The sequence below is a fragment of the Pelmatolapia mariae genome, linkage group LG2, assembly GCF_036321145.2.
Source record: "Pelmatolapia mariae isolate MD_Pm_ZW linkage group LG2, Pm_UMD_F_2, whole genome shotgun sequence".
NCBI lineage: Eukaryota > Metazoa > Chordata > Actinopteri > Cichliformes > Cichlidae > Pelmatolapia > Pelmatolapia mariae.
The window spans coordinates 26713687-26737006 of record NC_086228.1 but is presented as its reverse complement, the minus strand read 5'-3'; the positions used below and the strand labels follow the sequence as shown (position 1 = coordinate 26737006).

Genomic DNA, 23320 nt, shown 5'->3' with positions numbered 1-23320 from the left:
CATTTGAGCAGCAAGAGCGTTAAAACAGTCACTAGTCTTATAACAGTATGCACTCACATCTGTGCCTAATCATACATCTCTCGCAGCTCTTTTCTGGCAGTTGTCCAAAGTCATTTTGGGATTTATAGGGAACTACAAAAGTAGCAATGTATTGCAGTGGAAAGTGAAGCAAAAAGAAATGTGAATAGATAAAACAAGCTTTTACTACACTTAACAAAGCAGTAAACAACACATTTTCTTGAAATCTATTAGTCTAAGATTATTCAAGGATACAATTATTCAGTAAACTTGGTGGGTTTTTGTCCTGCTAGAAAATACAAATTTTCTGCCTTTTGATGTTTTATTGGTGAGGCCAATGGCAGGACCAAGAATGCTGTAACAGATAAATACAAGTACTGACTATTAAAGGATCAAACCAGTTATTTCCCATGAGCAACCAGCCACATTTTTCTATCAGGATTACACAGAAACTAAAAGACCAACTTTCTTGAAACCTGACAGAAAGAAAGAAGAAAGGCCAAAGTGAGAAGACATGAAATTCTAGTGTGAATTTGGACCATGTTCTTTACAGACTGCACAGCCTCTTTTAGAGTAATAGAAGACAGACTTTAAAATTTAATTCCTGCTTTTCAATGAATTTGCAAAGATTTTACTGAATTAAATAGTAAGGTGATTCACCTTAAAATTCTTTGCTATGCCTTGGAAAACTTGCTTTTACTACACACAGGTATGCAGATAAGAACCTTGTATGGAAATATATTGTCTACATTCAACTTCTTTTAAGCTCTCAGAGCTGCTATTGTGGAGTGCCTAGAGACCAACTGTAGCATTAAGTCTTTGTAATGTCAAGGGTGAAGTAACAGGAAAATGAACTTAACTTGGGAGTTTCTCACTGTGAGACAATGTTGCTGAACCTTGCCATTTAGTACCTAAATGAAGAAGTTCTGTAGTCTGAGCTTTACGTCACCATATGAATGACAGACCTAAAATTATTTAGAGATCATGAGGCAAGTTTACCTGAAGTAATTTGAAAAAGCAAAAAAAAAAAAACAACCCAACTTTTATTATGCAAAAGTTATGAGGAGGAAGTAATGAGTCTCAAGTTCCTAAGTTGAATTTGATAGTGTACCAAAGTGAACTGAAACCAAAAAAGAACCATTTCCATTAATAATGAAATCCATCCATCCATTTTATTAACTGCTTATTCTGCATAGGGTCACGAGGGGGGCTGATCCTATCTCAGCTGACAAAGGGCAAAAAGCAATAGTTAAGGTGATAATGAAATGCCTGTCCATAATAGAAGCTGGACCCACACAGGTCATCAGCAGAAATGACTGGAAAGGTTCCTCTAAGGAGGACATCCTTCAGGAATTCACCTTTAATACTTTTTGAAGCCAGTAAAAGTTAGGCAAACCACCTTGTAGTCAGAGTTAAATAAATGTTTAACCATTAATTGCCGGTATTTAAGAAAACTGCCACCCTACTGGAATCTAACATTAACTGATCCTATCTATTTTTCTGCTTAAATACTTTGACCTCACCCTTTCTTGTCTTTTCTGCATCCATCTTTTTGCCCCCCACCACCTCCACTCCATCCCTCTCTTTGTAGCTGCAGGTAGACAGAGCCCATTAAAAGCTCATTTGGGCTGATGCTCGTTAGTTCCATTAATAACTGAGCTAAGCCTTATAGGCCTGCTGAGTGGATCCTCATCCCAACACTCACTTTATCACACAAACATGAAGAGAGGAAGGGGAATCAAAAAGGGAAAATGCATGCGTCACTGAATGCCCTCAATGACTCAAAGACGGAGGGAGGAGACTCCAGCCAAGAGTATTGTTGCTGTGCATCACTATATTCGAATGTGCCAAAACATTTAATATTTAAATCAGTGAATATGTAAAAATATTTGAACAAATAGATTTAATTTTTGAATCTGAAAGGAGATCTGCAGCTGTGTAAAGCATTTAATGAATAAATGAATAACATTTGCACAAATAATTTCCAGTGTGTGAGTGCATTAAGACAATCTGCATAAAGGTTTGGAGATGCAGAGCAGAGTTTTGCAGTTACAAATCAGTCTGTTTGTGGCTAAAAGAGTTCAGAAAAAGCTTGTGTCACAAAAAATGAAACAGGATGGCCTAACGGCTTGTGTTGGCTTTTAGAAAGGTGGAGGATGGTGGTTTAGATTCTGTAAGCATTGCATTTTAGCAACCCTGCTAAATCTGTTTAATCCATCAAAGCAGAAACTCATCATCTTTGTCCTTTCAGACAGCGAAAACAATGAGTTGTGTTTTATAGCAGAAAGGTTGTGTGATCTGGCTTGGGAATTAATCCATCTGCCTTCTGGCTTGGATCTAACATTAAGCCAGTGGACCTGTGCACTTTACTCCCTGGTGAAATAACCCCAAAGCCACCTGCTGCTTTATTGATCTAACAAATGAACCCAGTTGATATTTTGGGTGAAACATATTCTCAGGAGAGAACGTGAAATGGCAAGAAGAACCTGACCCTTGTGCTGCAGTAATATACCCAGAATTTGAGCAGTGCATAACTAATAAAGTCTATCTCTGTTTAAATAACTAACAACTGCAGCTCATACTTGTAGCCAAAAAAAAAGATGGTGCAGCGATTAATACTGTCACACAGGAGAAAGGTTCTGGGTTCAAATCTTGGAGTTTTCATGCTCTCCCTGTGGTTGCCTGGGGTTTGTCTGGGTGGTCTGGTTTCCTCTCAAAGTCCAAAGACATGCAATGCATGCTAGGTTAACTGTTGATTCCAACTTAACAGTCTTGGATGTGATGTGATGTGATGTAGATAAAGTGGTAAGTGTTGTTTTTAGTGTAGAGTGCTTGGATTGTATCTATTATTATAGGATATACTGTACAATATAAAGTGCCTAGAGGTGACTGTTGTTGTGTTTTGGCACTATATAAATAAAATTGAATTGTATTGAATTGAACTGAATTGAATTGAATTGAATTGAACTGAGTGGCCAATAAGAACATAAAAGCACTGCACAGCCCATTTTCAGTGTACAAATACAAAAGCTGGAAAAAAGGAGAAGGAAAGAAAGAGTCAAAGTAAGAGTCAGGTTGAAAAGCTTCACAAATTTGAAAAAGTTGGACTGAAAATCACTATTCTTAAGTTCAGTTCAGTGTATAACTACTACTACTACTAAGCACTTGTGAACATCTTAAGTTCTGTATATAACACTTTATATTCAGCCAAGTATTTTAAAATTTACCCCAAGCTGAAAAGAAATATAGCCTTTTGAAATAAGATGGTTCTTTTTGATACACCCTGAACAAAATCTGCAAAACCTATGCTGAGCTCATGTATGTAGAGCCATTTCAGTCAGCAGCTATGTCCCATCTTAAAATTCATAAAACTGATAAATAAGAGTACCATAATAGCTTGCTCTTCTGTGGCATCCTTTGATAGATCTGTGAGTGACAATTGTCTGTTTTTATTTTACTTTCTTTTCAAATCACGTATAGAACTTTTTAATGCAAGCATATAAATGAAGTACACGCTGCCTTAGTTATGGTCCTTCAGACTGTGTGCCTGATAGTCTTCAATCACCGATGCAGAACAGTGCCTTTAACTTTGCAGGTATTTCTTTTTTACCTTGCTTGGCCTGGAATAACATCAGGAATGTTAATATCTGCTGCCTCTGTCTGAACGGCAGCTCTCTCAGAGACTTCTTTGAACTGCATTTTGGTCCTCGGGGCCTCCATTCTTGTAAGAACATCAGTGACCATGGGGTGCAGCTCCAGGTCTAGGCCATTCTTTAACAGGGCATTTAAAATAATGGCTATTTTCTGTTAAAAAACACTTTGTCTAGGTTTCTGACCTTATACTCCGACCCTGAAGGAAAAAGTGTCTTCATACCTACAAAACCTTAATTTTACGCTAATGAGGCTCAGATTGGTGGTACAATCAAACATCATGGAACATTCCGGTCTTTATTCTAAGTTTTATTTAAGCTACCTGATATTTTTAGTGGATAAAGTTTCTTGGCAAAAAAAAAACAAAGGCCTCAAGAGTCTATGACTATGACTTTTCCTTTTTTGTCATTTGTCTTCTATTATCATTGGTCTTAGAGTACTTTTCTACCATAATACAGTTTCTCCAGCAAAGTGTCTTAATTCAGTTTATTCCACTTCAAACTGTAGCTGTGTCACTACTGTTTGTAATCAATTAATTATAAACCAATCATCCAGTCTGTCTTGTTGCCAGCTCTGTATTTCATTTAATCAATAGAAATACAGTACTGTGCAATTCTGAGCCTTTAGGGACTGTAAGTACATCTTTACATCTTTGTAGCTATCACAATGCGTTTAACTGCTCCCAAATCCATTTTGCTGCATGACAACAACTAAACATATTGCCAAAGCTGATGGGAACTGTCCTCAAACACACAAGAAGGACAATGAGTTCTGTAACAGATGCTATGCCTCATCTCAGCAACATGTAGTCAGTCATGGATTACGCAATACAAAAGCATATAAGACAACTCAAACCCACAGACCAACAGTGGTGGGTTTTCTTGAAACAAACTACGTGCTACCTAAAAAACTGTGTCCAACTTGGGAAGTAAATAAAAAAATGTATAAATGCAAGACTTTACAAACTATTTAGTAGACTATTTTCAAGAAGGATTTGTGTTAGGAATGAGGAAGAAAAGGCAAAAGAGAAACAGAGAGAAAAAAAGTTGATTTCGTACTGAATCAGCGAGACTACAATGACTAAAACTAACATTGGTAAATGCAACAATGCTTGCACTTTAAAAACACACCTGTTATTTTACATTCAAGTGTCCTGTATGATTTAGTCGCATGTTGTAGCCTACAGTCCAACAACGCAATAAATCAATTCAGCCATGCTGTGGAAGAGAACTTTCCCAACAGGCACTGACAAACAAATGGAAATCAGGGTCTTGCGGCAAACACGGAGATGAATTTTAACCTTTTTCTAGCTTATTCATTCCTGTATCCTGTATGATTTAGTTGCATGTTGTAAGTTGTAGCCTACAGTGCAACAATGCAATAAATCAGTTCCACCATGCTGTGGACGAGAGTCTCGCCAGCAGACACTGACAAACAAATGGAAATCAAGGTCTTGCAGCAAACATTGAGATGAATTTTAACCTTTTTCTAGCCATCACACAAACCCATACACACAGGTGCTGCAGCACGACACGCAACATATTCCAAGCACACACCAGCACAGCTTCAAGTACTCATCTATATTCAATTCAAAATTTCTATTTATTCTAGCTGTAATCTCAGGCTTTGATTATTAATACCAATGGATGCCTGTGTGCCCAAGTGTGAATTGTCCTTTGTATGTATGGTTTGGTCCTTCACGACTATTTGATGTGTAAGCGCTTGAATGTCTTTGTGCCTGTGTGAAAGGGTGGTTATGTGTTTGCATTACCAAGTTTGTGAGAGCATACAAGCACCCGTGCTGGCATGCCACCACACGGAAAGCAGCTTCGATGGCTCAGCAGCCAGCTCATCCTTTCTCTTTTCCATTTTTCTCATTTGACAGTCAAACACAATAAACTATCGCACATGATAATGAGATGCCGTATAAGTTTCCAAGAAGCATGTAAATCAGAGTTTCCCTTCTCCTACTCTCGATCCTCTTTTTCTTTCCTCCTCTGGTTGTTGTACTGTGCTTGCAGGAAGATAGAGCGATAGAAAAGACGATAATGAGGTTTGGGGGCCCAACGACAAGTAAATCTTGCGAGCTGATAGGGGGCTGGGACGCGGCCAACTGTCTTCTCGCTTGGTGATGACTAAATGTCTCTCTCGTGTCACTATGGGTGTTTCCTCTCATCCACTCTCCCTCCATCCTTCATTTGTATTCCACCCTCCTTCATCACTTTTCTTCTACTCCATCTTTAAACCCCATTTTGAATTTACAGCTGTACATTTTCGTTGAGCGTATTTACGCTGTGCCTGTCTGTCCACACTTCCCTGTTTTTAATTACTGCCTCAATACACTGTGTTAGTAAAATATATTTGACGTGCATGATTTAAAAAAGCTTTAAAAAAATCTATCTCAAAATGGTTTAGTAGGACAGAATAAAAAAAAGAGGTGCATAAGATTGCCTTGACTGTGTGAATGAGTGCTCTCCCAAAATTACAGGCCAATAAGTTACAGATGATAAAGCACACTAGTGAGTGATGGTGATACACAGTGGTGAAGATGCCTGCAACTACAATTTTTTACTGTGATTTCTGCTATGAGGCTGATATAAATCGCCCCAGAAAAAATGCTGTCAGAAAACCCAAAGTGCACAATCTCTCAGTAAAAGGGGTTTTCTTGAATATAATGACTATTCTTCAGGGTTTTCTCCAATTATACAGAACATATACACATAAAGATATCCCACTATAGCAAAAAAGTCTTATTACACCAAGTATATGTTGGTATTTGCTGATTTGTCCAAAAAGAAATGGGCATTTTTGTCATGTTTACCTGAAAAACAAAAACTTGCACAAAGTACAAGGATGCCATATACTAGATATTATCATGAGTTAATGCTTTGCGTGCTGTTTTGGGTTGCTGCTTTTATTTATTTATCCCTCTATTTCACACAGTCTGTTATTTTTCTCGTTCTTTCCACCTGTCTTAGTCACCCTCTATGAGTCACAGACTAATTGCCACCACTCAACTCTGCCTTCCTCCTCTGTTCCATGTTCAATGTGACTATTAAATTGACTGACCAATTACTCTCTTGATAGCATTAGTTGCTACACCATTTTGATCAATTTAACCAAAACAGATCAATGTAGATGAATGCCTTGTGGTCAACCACCTCACTGCTTTGACTGATGGGCAGATTTATTCCCAGTGCCCTCTAATCAGAGAGTAATACATCACAAAGCTGCTGGCTCGAGCTAAGCCTATATCTGATCTTGGTTTTTAAATCCTGCTTTGTATTTGTTCAGATTGAATTACACGGCAAGCGCTTATGCTCAAGCCATAAATCTATATTCATATTACAGCATATTATTATAGTTTATCCAATTTACTCTAACGTTGCAATTCTTTGTCATAGTATCTTCAATGGCATCCACTTCTGCAGTTATCACTGATGCTATACAATAGCCCACAACTTCAATAGGGATCATTCAGTCTTAAATACTCCCAGAAACCTTCGAAATTTGGAAGGTTAGCAGTAAAGTGGAAACCCAATGATTTACAATACAATACTGCTCTGTCAGGTTCTCATCTGTAGTTAACAGTAACGCATGCTCACACAATGAATTATTAGTGTTCACAGAGTGTGTCCCTCTCCTGCCCTTGTATGCATTCAGTTTCCACTGAGATTATCCCACAGACATAAGCATCAGAATATAAATGAGGCAGAGGGAGCCCTTGAGACAGAGGCATTTCCCAAAATGATTGAACTCCTTTCATTTTGCTCCATTAAATGTCATCCATCCCTTTTTTCCATGTGTCTCATTCACAAATTACCAACCGACAGCAGCTACCTCTTTCCCTGTCATTAACCTTTTGAACCATCAACCCAAGGCTCTACAATGACCACAGCTATTCTGGGTCAGCATGTATAACAACAGTCAAAAATGGCTTGGCAGATGGCTCCTGCTCTCAAAAAGCCCAGCACACATATTTATCCACACACAGGCCACTCCTTCAGTTTACAAATCCAGTTTACATTGCTAATTCTCTACAGGCTTGACCGTCAGTCTTCGCTGGTTGGTTGCGGGCATTATCGCATTGCATTTAAAGTAAGCCGTGACACGAGACTTAATGTGATGTAGCAAAAGCTAATTTAACGTAACGCAGCATAAAATAATGCATTAGCGCATGATACAGGAGAAGAGAAGAGAAGAGAAGAGAAGAGAAGAGAAGAGAAGAGAAGAGAAGAGAAGAGAAGAGAAGAGAAATGCTGCAAACAAACACTTCATCTCATAAGAAGCAGAACAGAGAACAGTGCTTAGAGACAGCCTGAGGGGACGGCAATATGACTATTATGTTTTTTTAATGTTGGCATGTCTTAATATATCTATGTAACTACGGACAAAGCATATGGAATCATTGGGGATTACTGGACCACCAAGCAAACTGTTTAAAAAAAAATCAGTGTACTCACACACCTTAAGCTGCTGTAAGCCTGTGAAATTTAAAAATTTAAGCTCAAACAGCTGTTTTGATAATGAAAGAAAGGCAGCTTTTTCTGGTGCATTCAAACACTGGCTCACTTGCAGGTTAATCCTGTTACGTATATCTTATATAATCTTTTCACTACTGCTTTTAAATAAGACAGAGTTGTAGCCAGATCCTTCTTGGTCCCCTGACAACTTTGTCACTCAAACCCCTCTTAGAAACCAGAAGTATGAAACCACATTCAGTTATAACTGAGGCCTAATGTGACCTGTCCTTAATGCTGATTGACAGAGAGTGTAGGAACAACTGAGATCACTCAGCACTGATTAAACCCTGACGATAATAACTGTACAGTACATCACTCTTCCATATTCATCAAGCTCTGACATGCATCCGTTAAGTAATCACAGCAGGAGAAATATAGACACGGGTGTGAACATTGCCAACAATACTGTATAATGCATGGTAGTATAATACAAGCAATTTATGTAATGAGATTCCTGCCATTTGTAGAGATTGATACATTAAAATTAAAGAATGTATCATTTCAGGCACCATAGCACAGACAGCTTTCTGATTTTTTGCACTATGGGTTATTTTTATACCCAGCTGTAACTGTTCTTCGTAGATGGCCATTACACTCAAATATATGGGCTTAATTTAATCTGTTTAATATATACTACAATATGAATGACATAACTTGTTTCAAGCTGTGCAGACAGGAGCTGGAGAAAGCTGGAGAAATGAAGGTTTGGCTGAGAAAAAACGTGAAGGTTAGTGGACGGAATAAAGGACTTTGACCAGCTTTGGGAAATGAGTGGGCAAACAAAATGACAGACTCATCCCCCTGTCCCTCTGCTCTTTGCTCTCCCTGATCTCTCATTGTTTTTGTTTTTTTTCCTTTATCAGTGCTGATGCTCTCAATCTGTCACAGCGATTGCCTCATGGCATAATAATTTGACTAAATTGAGCCATAATGCGCCTTGTAAATTTAATTTTGTCTCAAAACCAGATTAACCCATATGACAGGATGCACATGTCTATCTATGCGCGTCTGCCAGCACGGGTATGTGCGCATTGTGCATGTTTGTGTGTGGATACACTATGTGCTTGCCAAGACCCTTAATCCCAGGAGCGTATGCTGAATAAATCAGAGGAGTATTTCTGAGTGGGAGAAAAAAAATCCCTATCCCTTCAAACACTGCCCATAGATTCAAAGAGTTAAGCACACATGGACAGACAACATCAGCAAGTTGAACACAATCGCACAACTAGATCTACACACAAGTATGCGTGTTCCTTTACAACCAGGACTGGAGAAAAATGAATACATGTGACCATCTGACTGGTCTTCATCATAAATAATGCACTCTGCTGGATGCTTTATTTCTGCATTTAGCAGAATAAATGCAGAATACAAAAACAGTGCATAAAAGTATTTTAAGTATTTCAGTATGGTAGTTAAAAACTTAATATAACTAGACTTAGAGCAAAAAGTAATGAAATGTTTGATCAATTGTTTCTCTGTTACAACAATGATTCTTCGTAATAAATCTTCTACTTGTGTAAAGCTTGTGTTTTTTCCATGAAGTGCTCCCACGTTTGTAAGAAGAATCCATTTGTGGGTTGAACAGCAGAGTAGAGTATGTGGGTTGTGCCCATGATAAACTTGCCAAATCTTCCTTGCCAATGCCAAACAGCTTATTCTGTGACCAACACAAGCGCATTGGCTGACTTGCGACAGATGAAGAATGGGATACCATCCCACTGCAGTGTGCACTGGTGACCAGCATGATGGAGAGGTGCCAGGCTGTTGTTGCCATCTATGCTTCTTCCAAGTGCTATTGGGGTCCCCCGTTTGTTAAATTAATAAACTGTTACATTTTCAATATTGTTTCTTCAGACTTCAATCATCCGACTGAATAAACAACACCAAACAAGAGTCCTGTTTGGTGGGTCTGCTGCTCAACCCACAAATGCATTTTTCTTACCAGTGTGGGACCATTTAAAGGAAAATAAACAACAGTATAAGACTTATTACCAAGAAACATTTTACAGCAAATAAATTATTGACCAAACACAAATTTCCTTTCTTTTTGTGCTAAATTTAAAACATACTTGCATTCCAGATTTTATGTTTTATAGTCAAATAAGGACTAACAATACAATATATAATAAAAATATAAACCTCATCAGACTGGTCATTTCCACTAAGTGTCAAACATGAACAAGAACTGATCTCCTGTCACATTCATACACTCACACACCCGCCATCCTTTCCCATCATCTGACCACTCTTACACTGAAGTGGTGTCAGCGGTGTGACATTTTTCCCTGGAGAGTGAGGTAGGTAGGTTTGCTCAGACAGGTGGGATTATTAAATATGTATTGCAGCGCAGTGATAGGACACCACGGGCCATTAGGTATTATAAATATATAATTCAGCTCAGCTACATATTTCAGCGTCCTGGATAAATGGCACACTAGCATACAAGCCTCCTTATTAGCATCCCAATGCTAAAATGCATCTCAATTAGACTGAGTGTCAGGTCTCATTTGGCGAGGCAGGGATCGAGATGGAAAGGGCCAGTGTATAAATGACAGAATAAATGAAAGCGTTGTGCCAAAATATGGACGAAAAGAAAGCAGCAGGGGAAAAAGATATCACTGACCAACAGTTTGCAGATTTGCTGATAGATTGATTGTGAGCTGGGCTTAAACTTTAATCAATTCTGGACTGTTTAATAGCAACACAAGTGAAGTTACTGGTCTCACTAACTCTTTTTTCATTTTTATACTCTCCTAAACCCATTTTTTTCTTGACACTACCATTCACCTGTGCGCTTAACTCTTTTTTTCAACAAGCCATATCTCCTCCCTATTCCTCTGTCATCCATCTTTACCATTCTTTAGCTATCCTTCTCTGCCTGACCATCCTTTAGCAATAATCATGTCACCCTCTATCCTTTCTTTCTAGTCAGCTTGTTAAATGCTCCTCTTATCGTCCTGCTCCTTGAAAAATCTCTTCCTCGACCTTTCCTTTTAACTAGCCTCTCCACTACCTCTGCCTAGGTCCATCTCAACGTCATCCAGCTAAACAGACATTTGCAGTTTAGAAAACATGGCAGTAGTTAGAGAACTTTGTATGGCACAATTGATAGTATTTGGTCCCTCAAAAACTTAGCTCTTTTTCTCTGTATCACACTTTCTGTTTTCCTCCCCATCATGCCCCTACACTGTCTTTGCTTTCACTTTGATCGCTTGTGTGACTCTGAGCATGTTGACAGCAAGCCAGAGGGCCAAACCTGTCACATCATCCCCTGGGGAATCAATCATCTAACCCAGGATCAATACCAAAGAACCATATCCTCAACTGAATACCGACTCAGCTGACAGCAACGGACTATTCAAAAACAACATTCAAAGCAGTCCACACAACCACTTAGCATACACCACTGCACAAACACAGATTTGCAAACACACTCACACTCAGACACAGTCTCAGCTACTCTGAAACCAATGCATACAAATATATTTGCAGGTTGTGTATGAGAATGCTTCAGAGCACACAGGGAGCAATGTTCGTGATTCAAATACGTCTTTCCCAGCATGTCATCTAGCTTTTCTCAGTGTCACTAAGACTGATATCAGTTTCAAACTCACTCACTCACTGTCTGCCTCCAATTAATCAGTTTTTACTGCAGAGGTCTGATTATGGACCCATTTATTGAGTCTATATTATACAGCAGCACAACATAGGATCACTCTATCCATCATCGAGCAGACCTCTGTAGGGGAATTTACCACTTATCAGCCCACTACAAGCAAATTAGACAGACATAATAGGGCTGAGCAGAGGCAGGGGGTTGAATGAGGCTGGTGCACAGTATGCGATCATCGATGTGTGGTGCACTTTAAAGGAACAATACTGATAAAATGATGTGTCCCCGGTAGGCATTTAAAATCTGGTGAAAATCATTTACGAATAGAGAAGTAATTGGGTAAAAAGTGACACATTAATGACAGTGACACTGCAGAGTTCTGTAAGGGCTTCCAGTTTTATCAGCTACAAACATACAATATCACTTTTCCTTTAGCAGACAGCTGACATCGCCCGTGACATTAATATGTCTAGGACTCATCTTTCTCTCTATTCAGCACCAACACCTAGTGAGCTGTGAACAGTCAACTCATTTCAGTTTGCAATATAGCTTTTGGACATTGGAGGTTCATTGGAATGTCAAAACCAAAATCCCCTCACATCGCACACCAGCCTCAAGATAATTTTAATGTCTGTGAGACTGACTTGAAGTGACCTTTACCATCAGTGTATAAATACATAAATCGGTGCCACTTGTGCTGATTGTAATAAGATGGTATCTGACTCGTGTCCATTGCGCTGATTGCAATGTTAGTGTAGGTGAGCTTAGCAGGACTAAAATCATATGTTATAATATCAGCATCAAACAGCTACATCGTTTCTTTGATCTCAACAGAAAATAGGCCACACAGAGAAGACTACCTGACAAGGTAAACACAAAAATAAATCCTAACTAAGGCAGCTGATGATTTTAAGTTAGGCTTATTCTTTCATTTTGAAATCTATTGACAAAGAAATTCAGTCAGTTTGATGTAACTAAAAAATGGCTTCACCAGAACATGTGTCTTTATTGCAGTAAACCGAATAAATGCTCACAAACCCATTATGTCCTTTACCGTTTGGCTAATGCTTTTAATCTAAGTGCTTTACTGGATTGTCCCACAGGAAATGGAACATTACCCTTTCTGTATTACTGTGCTAAAACCTTTAGTGCAAAGAGCATCCTCACTGGCCATAAAGTACAGTAGAAGCAGTCCGGTACAGTTGCTGAGCTAGAATTACTTACTGTATAATAGACCGTTTAACTTGATCACTACTGTTAAGTAAGAAGCAACGAATGCTTAATAGGATTTTGAAGGATTTCACTCAGAATGTATATGTGTATTTGTGATTTGCTCTTTACCCAGCATGAAGTCTGCTGTTTGTTAGTAACTCAGTGCTGAAAACTGTTAATGGAAAAAATGATGCACCTTGTCTCTGGAAGAGCTGGCTGCTGACAATTTCAGTCATAGAGGCCACCTTCTGTTTCTGGAGTTTCTCAGGAGGAATGCAGGAGTAAAAGTCATGCAGCAACTGACTGCGGAGAGAAAATGACACAGAGGAAAATGAATAATCATAAAAGATTATCACATGGGGAACAGCAACTGGACACACAAAATATTCAGAAATTATATTTTTCCACATTTTATACATCTCACCAAGCATTACTAATTCACACAATGTAACTGCTTCAAAGATCAAAAGCGAAACCATCCCTGGTTTAGACACCTCACCTTTAACATACAAAATATGCAACCACTAGAAGCAGCAGTTGTATCACAGGGAAGAGCAGTGTATGCCGCATGGAAAACAAATGAGCTAAAGTCTGCACACATCTTAATGAAGACATGGGTTTGACTTATCCTCTGCCCCAAATTCAATTTTGGAATAATTAAATGGGCTGGTTGCAAGCCCTGACGCCACTTAGAAAGATTGAACGCTCAGAACATGGCAAACCCTCGGTCTCAATTTTTTGTCTGTATCTCACTTTGTCTCTGTCTCCTTGAATTATGCCACACAGGCTGCTGCAGCACTTTCAATAATGGCATAAAAGAAGAAAATGCAAACCTTCTGCTCCCAAACTAAACATAACACAAAGGTCCGTGTGACTTTTGATGTCCCCCAAGCTGGCACAGGAGCAGGCTCGAGTACAGAGATCAGTGAAGTCCACTAATCATCTGGGCTGAATCTAATTAAAATCCAAAATGTCACTATATACTCTGTGGACATCCTGCAGATACCCTGAGTGACAAAACACATCCTTAGCAGACAATGTCTTCACTAGTACCACTGCACAGATCACACTACAGGTGAGTTTACAAGGTGTAGAAATGTAACTATACAGGACACGAGACAAAGCTTTGATGTCCACCTCGAGCAGCGTAATTGTAATTCACATGGCCTGCTTGTGGAAACTCTGCTCGAGGCGATCCTGATCAAGAATGCAAAGGGGACTTTACTTTCAAGTTCAGATGGCTGCGATATGTTTGTGGATATGTGTGTAAAGAAGTGGACAAGACAAAATATAAAGGGTGAGTGAAGGGGTTTGGGATTGGGAGATAAAAAAAGGAAATGAATGACAAAAGACAGAATATGATAATATATGCCCTGACTTTTAACTCTGCCTCAACACTCATCTTTGTGTGTGAGGCAGGTGTTTAAGGTAGCACCTCTGTGACACTGTGTTGACATCGAGCCACTAGAGGGACTGAACTGGCAGATGCAGACAGTCCACAAGCTCAGACACGGACACACGAAACCCCACAGGTCACAGAAAGGTGAAAAGACAATATATGAGGATGGGAAGGTTTAAAAACTGAATGTGGCAAGACAAGAAAACATACTAACTGGTGAAGTATGCACACTGATGCTGTTTCTGGAGCTAAGCAGTAGATTGTATGTTTCAGTTGGGTCAAGGAAAGGTTATGCCAGGCTTTCTAAGTCATTTTGTTCTTCAGGACTCTGAGAATAAAAGAGAAGGGTTTCAAATGGCTTTTGTTTGATGGTTCTGGTAAAATTGTCATTTCACTCAGGGGCACATAGAGGACAAGCAGAGTGTGTTGGAGTGTTTGTCCTTGTGTCCACGTCAGTTTGATGGGATTTTTATCACCTGATAAAGGAGGTAAGGTTTAACCACGATGGAATATGGGAGGAAATAGAAGAATAAGGGTCACTGAATAAAGCCAAGTGGAAAACTTGAGGTGAAAACGCTCATATATCCTCTCTGTAGGTGTGACCGAATAAGACCAAAGATAAAGTGCTAGTGTGTGCATGTCTCTATGTTTGTGAGTTTAAGGATAAGCTTACCTGAGAAGCTTGGCATCAAATACTTTCTCCACATCTTGCAGGACTGTTGGCAGGTACTTCAGAGCAGCAACCTAACAACACACACACGCACACACACAACACGCAACAAGTAAATAGTGTTAAATTACTGTCTTGAAACCCTGTGCAAGGTGACTTTGCCATCAAACAGGCATTCTCCACATGTGTTTAAAGGGGGTGTTTCATTTTTCACTGGGCTCTTGTCTTTCTACCTAACTTTTTCTGATGTTTTCTGTTTGTATGTCTGTGTACATGTAGGCACAGAGAATAAGAGGAAAACACTAAGCAGCAGAATACTGATGCAGTCAAAAACAGACTTAGAGATCACATTTGAGAAGTGGGAGCATGAGGCGAAGGTGAGACATAGTGAGACAGGACATCTAGCAAAACAGAAGAAGTGGAAAAAGGGTTCGGATAAAGATGAAAAGTATATAAAAACAATGTAATGAGGTGCACTAGGTTGTGAAGCGTGGATGCAGGGTGAGTGTATGTGATTACCCTGAGCAACAGTGTGGTGGTGTAGTCTGTTCTCATCAGATTGTTGATTGACTCAAAAAGCCTCCTCAGCGACTCCTCAAACTCTGCCTGCTCCTTCCCCTCGTACAGCCTAGAAGCGCAGAAAAACGTGAAAAGAGAAGACGGGAGACAGTGTCGGTAATTACAGAGGAATATGAATAGTGAACAGGCTATAAAAGAAACAATACGGATTAAAACAGCAGAAAATAAACAAGTGTAGTAAATAACCAATGAGAGTGAGAAAGGTTAAAAAGGGAAAAAAAAGACACAATGAGTCTCATTTATAATTGATACATATGCATACTGATACATATATCAGTTTGTACTATAAATGATTAATTCGACAAACAGAGACTGATGGATAATTATTTCAAGGTTTTATTCACAATATTTTATGTTATTCTATTTTATTTCTCTTTGCAAACCAATAGATCCCCTTGCATAAGCAGCTGAGACACGCACTTCTAGAAGTAATATGATCACAAGAGGTCAGGTCATGTGCAGCTCATTCATAGGTCATTCATAAGGATGCGTGCCATAGTCAGACGTTTCAAAGAGGAATGTTGTCCTCTACTAAATAATGCCTGCTGTACTTGAACGATTTTTCTATAAACGGACTGGAGTACTTTTCTACTCTGAATGAGCACTCAAAGCCTCATTCACCCAGCCACACACACATACACTATCTAAACCTAATCACCTTATCCAACATTCACACACACTCTTCACACACACTCTTCAGTAAATGCATAAGGGAAAGTCAGGGGGCAGTGTGATGCCCAGAAGCAAAATGGAAGAACTGGGAATCAGACCTTCAACCTTCTAAACAGTAGACAACCTGCTTTACCTCCTGAGCCAAAGCCAAACTAAAAAATCAGCCCAAATTAATTTAGTGGGTTAAAAAAGTCCACATCTCCTCAAATCCTAAATCTACTGTTATTGCAGCTCCACAACAACCTTAGTCCTTAAGTAGCCAATTTTATACCGCTGATAAGTTTTACTGGCTTTCCTAAAAACAACCAGTGTTTCTCTTCACAGTTTAAACTGATTCCAGGCTTGTAATGAAAGGTTTGTTAAGTTATCTTCATCTTTTCCGTGCTGCCATTCTTTATATGAAATCAAAGTCACTTAGCACAGAGTGACACTGCATCTGAATTTTTGTGATTTTCTGGAAATGGGGCATCAACTAAACTGGCTACAGTTCCTTGTATCTTCTTTCTGTAACAGGAGTGCACTTTAAACCCTAAGTCAATGTTTTCTTTAGCATACGAAGCTGTAAAACCCACAAAAAACTGCCTAGGTAATTACACAGCAAAGCAATATCTTTGATTTAATGTCCTATATTCAATTATAGTAATGGAGAAAAAACAATGCAGCATTACACTAACAAAATGAAGCCAGTTTTTGCAACTGAACACTGATAAGCACTGACTGTTGTAACTACAGCATCCTGTCACAAGAAAAGGCTGGCTGACTGTGTTGCTTCTAACATCCCCTCAGGTCTACGGGCTCGCGCATTAGCAAACTTTATTGCCATCCATCTCTCCACCCATTTCCTGCCTCCTTCTCCTCACTGTGTTTGAGCGATTCAATTGCACTGTGCAGTTTTTAATTACAATGGAAGTTATGAGTGCTGGGGGGAAGGATTAGCATGTGGCACACAGCAAATTTAGCATGTGGAGGGATGGATTAGGCAGTAACACACAGAGGTATTATCACTGGGCTCTTTGCAGAGTACAGTTATGATTACACACGCATTGTCCTGCTAATCCACCAGCCCTGTCTGTGCGTAAGTATTTCTGTGTGTGTGGGGGTGTGTATGTGTGTGTCTGTGCACACCTGCGTGGGTGTTATCTACAGTTGATGTGTTAGTGCTGCTATGCTAATACTGGATTGTGCACTCATACCACAAATATGCACTTCTCCTGCATTTTACACAATAGATAATCACTTTACTCTTAACCTAAATTTTATTTGCTCACGAAGCGTACACTAACACAAAATTATGTAAATTTAAAAAAGGAGTGAGTGGCAGAGAAAAAGTCTGATTAAAAGAGGGGCTGAAGAGCAACTCAGCTGCAGATACTGTAGTTGTAAAAAATAATGTCTTCAAGGCACCAGTAAACATGATATATGAATTTCTAATCATAAATATCTCCCTGTTCTGATTCATAATTTTAATCGGCTTCCCTGGAGTCGAAGTGCTCAATGCTGCAATATTTTGACTGAAATGAGAATAACCAAAACCTCTAAGATGCATCACCAATGAGCGTAACTGTGAAAAATCCTCTGATTATTGTTTGGTCTGTAACGCTTGAAATTTTTCAATCTGATCGATGGAACAGAGTCCCAAGGTACGCATCAATGTGACCCTGAATTTTAGTTGGGAACTATTTTTCCTGTAATTAGTCTTTTACTGTCAAAGTACTATCCTTTTTCGCCTGCTTTTATATTAAATAATAAGATGTGTTAACAATAAGATAACAAAATTCAAAAGCTCAGACACAGACTTGTTTCACAGCAACCATTTTCAGGTGAACTGGTAAGTAAACACAGGTGTTACTAATGACATTAATTTAGATGCAGAGGATTAATGTGATTAGTAACACCTGTGTTTACCTTCTTTGTAATATAAAAACGGCTGCTGTGAAACAAATCTATTGTCATAACTAGAAAACACTGAGCTCATAATAAAATGATCATCTAATAATTTTTTATCGCATTAATAAGAATAAGTCTTCATATTAGAAAACATTCTTTTTCATGTGATATAATTACATGCAGTTTACTTGAGGTGAACATATTAAAGAGGACTGTGAGAGTGATTAACTAGACACCAGAGAAATTAAAAGCTTGAAGCTTGAAGGACAAAAAGAAGCAAAATTTAGAATTGCTTGCCTTACATATTTCTGAAGTACACATTACACATTCATAATAGATTTTGTATGAACACGAAGCTGGTTTGACAACCTAATAAATCTTCAATGCCACCTATTTAACTATTAATGACTGCTAGTCTTCATGGTGACGGTGATGAAGCCTTACAGATGCATCTACAGCACGGTGGCTCCCCTGAATATGTGATTTTCTCTCTGCGTGACAAGGCCTTAGAGTAGAGAAGAAATCTGATGTGAAAACTTTAGATGCAGAGGAAGCTGAAACTGTCAGCAGCAGGTAGTTGGGAGACAAAGAGACAGAAAAGGAGAGAGAGAAGCCGAGAAGAAGAGTGAGACTTATCGCTTTAGAAACACCCAGGGGATGCTGGTGACTGAAGCTCAGTCAGTCTAGGACCAGTGATGAGATAATGTCATGCACACACAAAAGCATCTACTTAGAAGAATGCTTAAATGTCTGCTTAAAATGTCTGTGTGAACACACATGCACATACATAAACACAAAGAAAAGCACAAAAAGACAAACCTGCAGAAAAATCTGAACTCACTGACAGAGAAATCTGCCATTTTCTAATTCTATCATTCTGAGACGCTGGATCTTGCCAATTTTTTATAATAGCATTTTGTAATACCTTGCTAAATAGGCATATGTATCTCCATTTTTATTTGTAGACTGTATATTAAAATGGGCATAGTTTCAGGTTCTAAAAATACTCGTGACCGCCAGTGCTGACCCTCAGCTTCCTAGTACACGCACCAATGGTATCAAAATCCTATGTCGCCTCGTTTTCAAGTTATCACCTTCACAAGACTTTCAGAAAACTTGATCTTTAACCTTAAGATCAAGGTCACTGAGATTCAAACTGATCTGAGATTTTTAGTAGATGCAGCTATTGTATTAATTTGAAAATCATAGGTAACGTCCTTCTTGAGTTATTGCATTCACAAGATTTTCAGAAAACCTGACCTCTGAACTTGACTTTGAGGTCAATGACATTGTTGTGACATTGTTGTAACTCTCGGTGAACTCTGACCTTGAAGTCGTGGTCACTAAGATTCAAACTTATTCAAGATTTACTAGCTCCACTTAATTTTAAGGTCTTATTGTTGCCTCATTCTCAAGCTCTCACATTCACAAACTTAGATTTCCATCTTCTAAAAACCTGGGCATCCAGATCATAATGGGCAAGGTATACCAATATAATTTCATGAGAATGCTGGAACAAACAAAATCTGACCTTAAAAGTTTGATGGACTTGCCCTTGTCCCCAACTGGCAGAGTAAACTCAGTATAATCAATTTATTACCCAAATGTATTTATCTCTTCCCATTTCCAGTTTCTCATCAAATAAACAAACAATCAAAAGCCCCTGATGCCCTTTAGAAGATTAAAAAGACAGACTGTCACTGACCAGGTGGTGCGCGCGCGCACACACACACACACACACACACACATATACACACACACATCCCCTCAAAACTAATTTCTATAAACATTCATACAGAATTCTACAGGGTTGTGTCCTATGTACCTACATCCAATGGCATCAACACAAAGTCACTCAAGTCACCCACAGGCAGGGAACATCATGTTTCTGGATCATCTGTCTGATCTCTCAGCAACAACTTTTTCACTAGTTATAAATGGTGTTTACACTCGTCATATGGTGCAGCCCTGGGCTCAGCACAGTGGGTGTCTCTCTTGCTGGAACTTTTCTGGCCATGTTGGCTGCCCATTCAGCAGTCCTGCCCTGACAGGTTTGGAGGCCTATCTCCCCCCACCACTTCCCCTGCCGGTGGCGGACGCCCTCAGACATAGGTGCGTTGGTGGTTCTTTGTGTCCGGGGATGGGCGCCCAGGTACACACCAGCTCACTCCTTGGCGGCTGCTTATCGGGGCCTGGAGCCTGGGGCTCCCTCGGGCCACTTCGGGGATGGGGTGCCCTCGGCCTCTCGGCCTGGGGCTCGGTCACTCAGGCGCAGCTGGCTGCCGGCGGAGCTCACGGGCACGTCACTGCAACCCCCCCTGGCTTCTGCTCCGCGGCTGCTGAGTGACCCCTCATCTGGGACTCTCCTCAGCTCTTTCTGGGATAGTGGCGCGGCTGCCCCTCTGTTGGTCTTCCTTGGTCTCTTGTGTTCTGGGGGCCTCTGGATGTCTGGAGTTTCGATCTCCTCCATACCTGCTTCATGCCCTGGAGGACGGGGCAGTGGCTCCCCACGCCCTCTAGCAGATCATTACATGAAGGAACCTTTTAAAAAAACAAGCGCGTCCATGCTCACAGGTGTACACACAGGTGATCACACACACAAACTACACCCTTTTTGGCTCCTACCTCAAAGCACACTGTGCGCTGTCGATCTCACGTGCTGCACAATAATGTTTAATATTTAGTATTTACTGTCATATTCCCATATATCATTGTGATGTTGTTTATTCTATTACTCTCGTTTTCTTCTGCTTGCTTTCTTTTTTCTTTCTCAACAGGTGATCCAGGTGATCGATATATGTATTTTTTGTCTGCTTATTCTGTTGGTTTTTGTTTTTTGCCCTTTTTCCCCGTCCCTCTTCTCAGTTTTTTTCTTTCCCTCTTTCTTTCTCCCCTTTCTTTCCCCTAGTCAAGTCTGTCCCGTATTCAGCAAGTGAAAATAAAATAAACAATAAAAGGTGAATCAAATGGACCATTACGGCAAGGCTGGGATGGTCCATTTGGTAAAGTAAATCCGTTGGGCATCTTTCTTCGCCTTTAGACAATAATTCTGATGGCAAAAGAACCAAACGGGACAGGTTAAAAAAAAAAAAAAAAGAAAAAAAAAAAAAAGAATGCTGGAACAAACAAAATCTGACCTTAAAAGTTTGATGGACTTGCCCTTGTCCCCAACTGGCAGAGTAAACTCAGTATAATCAATTTATTACCCAAATGTATTTATCTCTTCCCATTTCCAGTTTCTCATCAAATAAACAAACAATCAAAAGCCCCTGATTAGGGATGGGTATCGTTTAGGTTTTATCCGATACCGGTGCCAAACCGGTACTTTTGAAACGGTGCCGGTGCTTAAACGGTGCTCAAACCAGTGCTTAAAGAATGGAGAACACAAAATTGGTCCAAAAACCTGTCATGTTTAGCTGTTTTTTTTTGTAAAAAGATAACAATGTAAGCCTTTTCTTCAGCTATAGGGCATATATGGTATCACTCTTGGCTGGAAGCAGTGCTTAAACAATGGAAAAAACACAAACTTTGTCCAAAAACCTCTCATGTTTAACTGTTTTCGACTTTTTCTTTGGTCATTTTAGCCTTTTTGGCCAGGGTGAAGGGAGTATCTGCCATCAAACAAGAAGACAGCCGCATGTAACTACAACGGTGTTTGCTAATTCACCTTACATGCATCAATTTAATAACGTGGTTAGCCTACTCAACGTAAATTAAACACGAACAACATTAAGCTACTCACGCAGAGAATTAAGCTACTCACTGCCATCATCATCCGTCATCATTTCTGCTACGCTGACAGGGCTAGGGGCCAGGACTCTCCTCTTCGAGTTTTTGGGGGATGTTGCTAACTCCAGGTCCGATAACAGGCACCACACCCGCAGTAGATGTGCTCGGTGTGAGGTCTCGCAGCAAGCTATCAAATACGGTGCATTTCTCGGCTTTAAAAAAAAACCGCTATGTGTCGCCAGGTGTTTCATCGGATTCGAGGTGTTACCTCCTTTGACAGTATCACAGTATCACCTTAAAGCACTTGTTGCAGGCAGCCGAGTTTGCATATTTTGCTGTGAAGTACAGCCAGACTTTTGACCGCTTCGTCTTGGGCATTTTTAATCTGTAGCTCTGCTCTAAAAGAACGTACGTACCTGGGCCCGCCTACTATCCTCGGAAACGTAAAATGATTGGCTAGAATTGGCTCAGGAAAAAAAAAAAAGCACCGAAATAAAGCACCGAAATGTGCGCTGCTTTTCGGTCTGGTTACTACCGTTTATGTCAGAACCGGTGCCATCATGACACCGGACACCGGTACCCATCCCTACCCCTGATGCCCTTTAGAAGATTAAAAAGACAGACTGTCACTGACCAGGTGGTGTGCGCGCGCACACACACACACACACACACACACACATCCCCTCAAAACTAATTTCTATAAACATTCATACAGAATTCTACAGGGTTGTGTCCTATGTACCTACATCCAATGGCATCAACACAAAGTCACTCAAGTCACCCACAGGCAGGGAACATCATGTTTCTGGATCATCTGTCTGATCTCTCAGCAACAACTTTTTCACTAGTTATAAATGGTGTTTACACTCGTCATATGGTGCAGCCCTGGGCTCAGCACAGTGGGTGTCTCTCTTGCTGGAACTTTTCTGGCCATGTTGGCTGCCCATTCAGCAGTCCTGCCCTGACATTAGCTAGATCATTTGGTTGCTGCACTTCATCATCAATGCTTATTAGCACCTTTAGTGCTGTAATCAGCAGGCCTTTCTCACAGAGCTGTCAAAAACAATTACTTTGGCAATGCAGAGTCACTGGGTTCTGTGTGTGTTCAAGAATCTCTATTTGCATTGTCGTGGATCCAAAAACAAAACAGAAAAAAACAGTACTCACTGCGAGTAGAGCATGCGTGAACGAACGATAAACTTGAAGATATACTCGAGGGCTTTGAGGGTTCGGAGTATAGGCTCACACTGTTCTCCTCGACTGGACACATCTAGATACCTCTTCAACACCGACATCAGCTTTCTGGGGAAGAAAGATACGGGGGGAAAAAAATCAGGAAGGAGGTGCAGGATGGGGAGAAAGGA

General features: G+C 39.9%; 1 protein-coding gene across 1 annotated transcript in view; it reads right to left on the bottom strand.

Moving 5' to 3' along the window:
* The window catches only part of LOC134644335 (dedicator of cytokinesis protein 2), a 96559-nt gene that overhangs the window by 55957 nt on the left and 17282 nt on the right, over window positions 1-23320 (bottom strand). Inside the window, exons 21-24 of the mRNA XM_063497309.1 lie at window positions 23124-23258; window positions 15609-15717; window positions 15093-15163; window positions 13217-13323 (exon numbers count right to left, since the gene is read on the bottom strand). Of these exons, the coding sequence (XP_063353379.1) occupies window positions 13217-13323; window positions 15093-15163; window positions 15609-15717; window positions 23124-23258 (422 nt within the window). The remainder of the gene's footprint in view (window positions 1-13216; window positions 13324-15092; window positions 15164-15608; window positions 15718-23123; window positions 23259-23320) is intronic.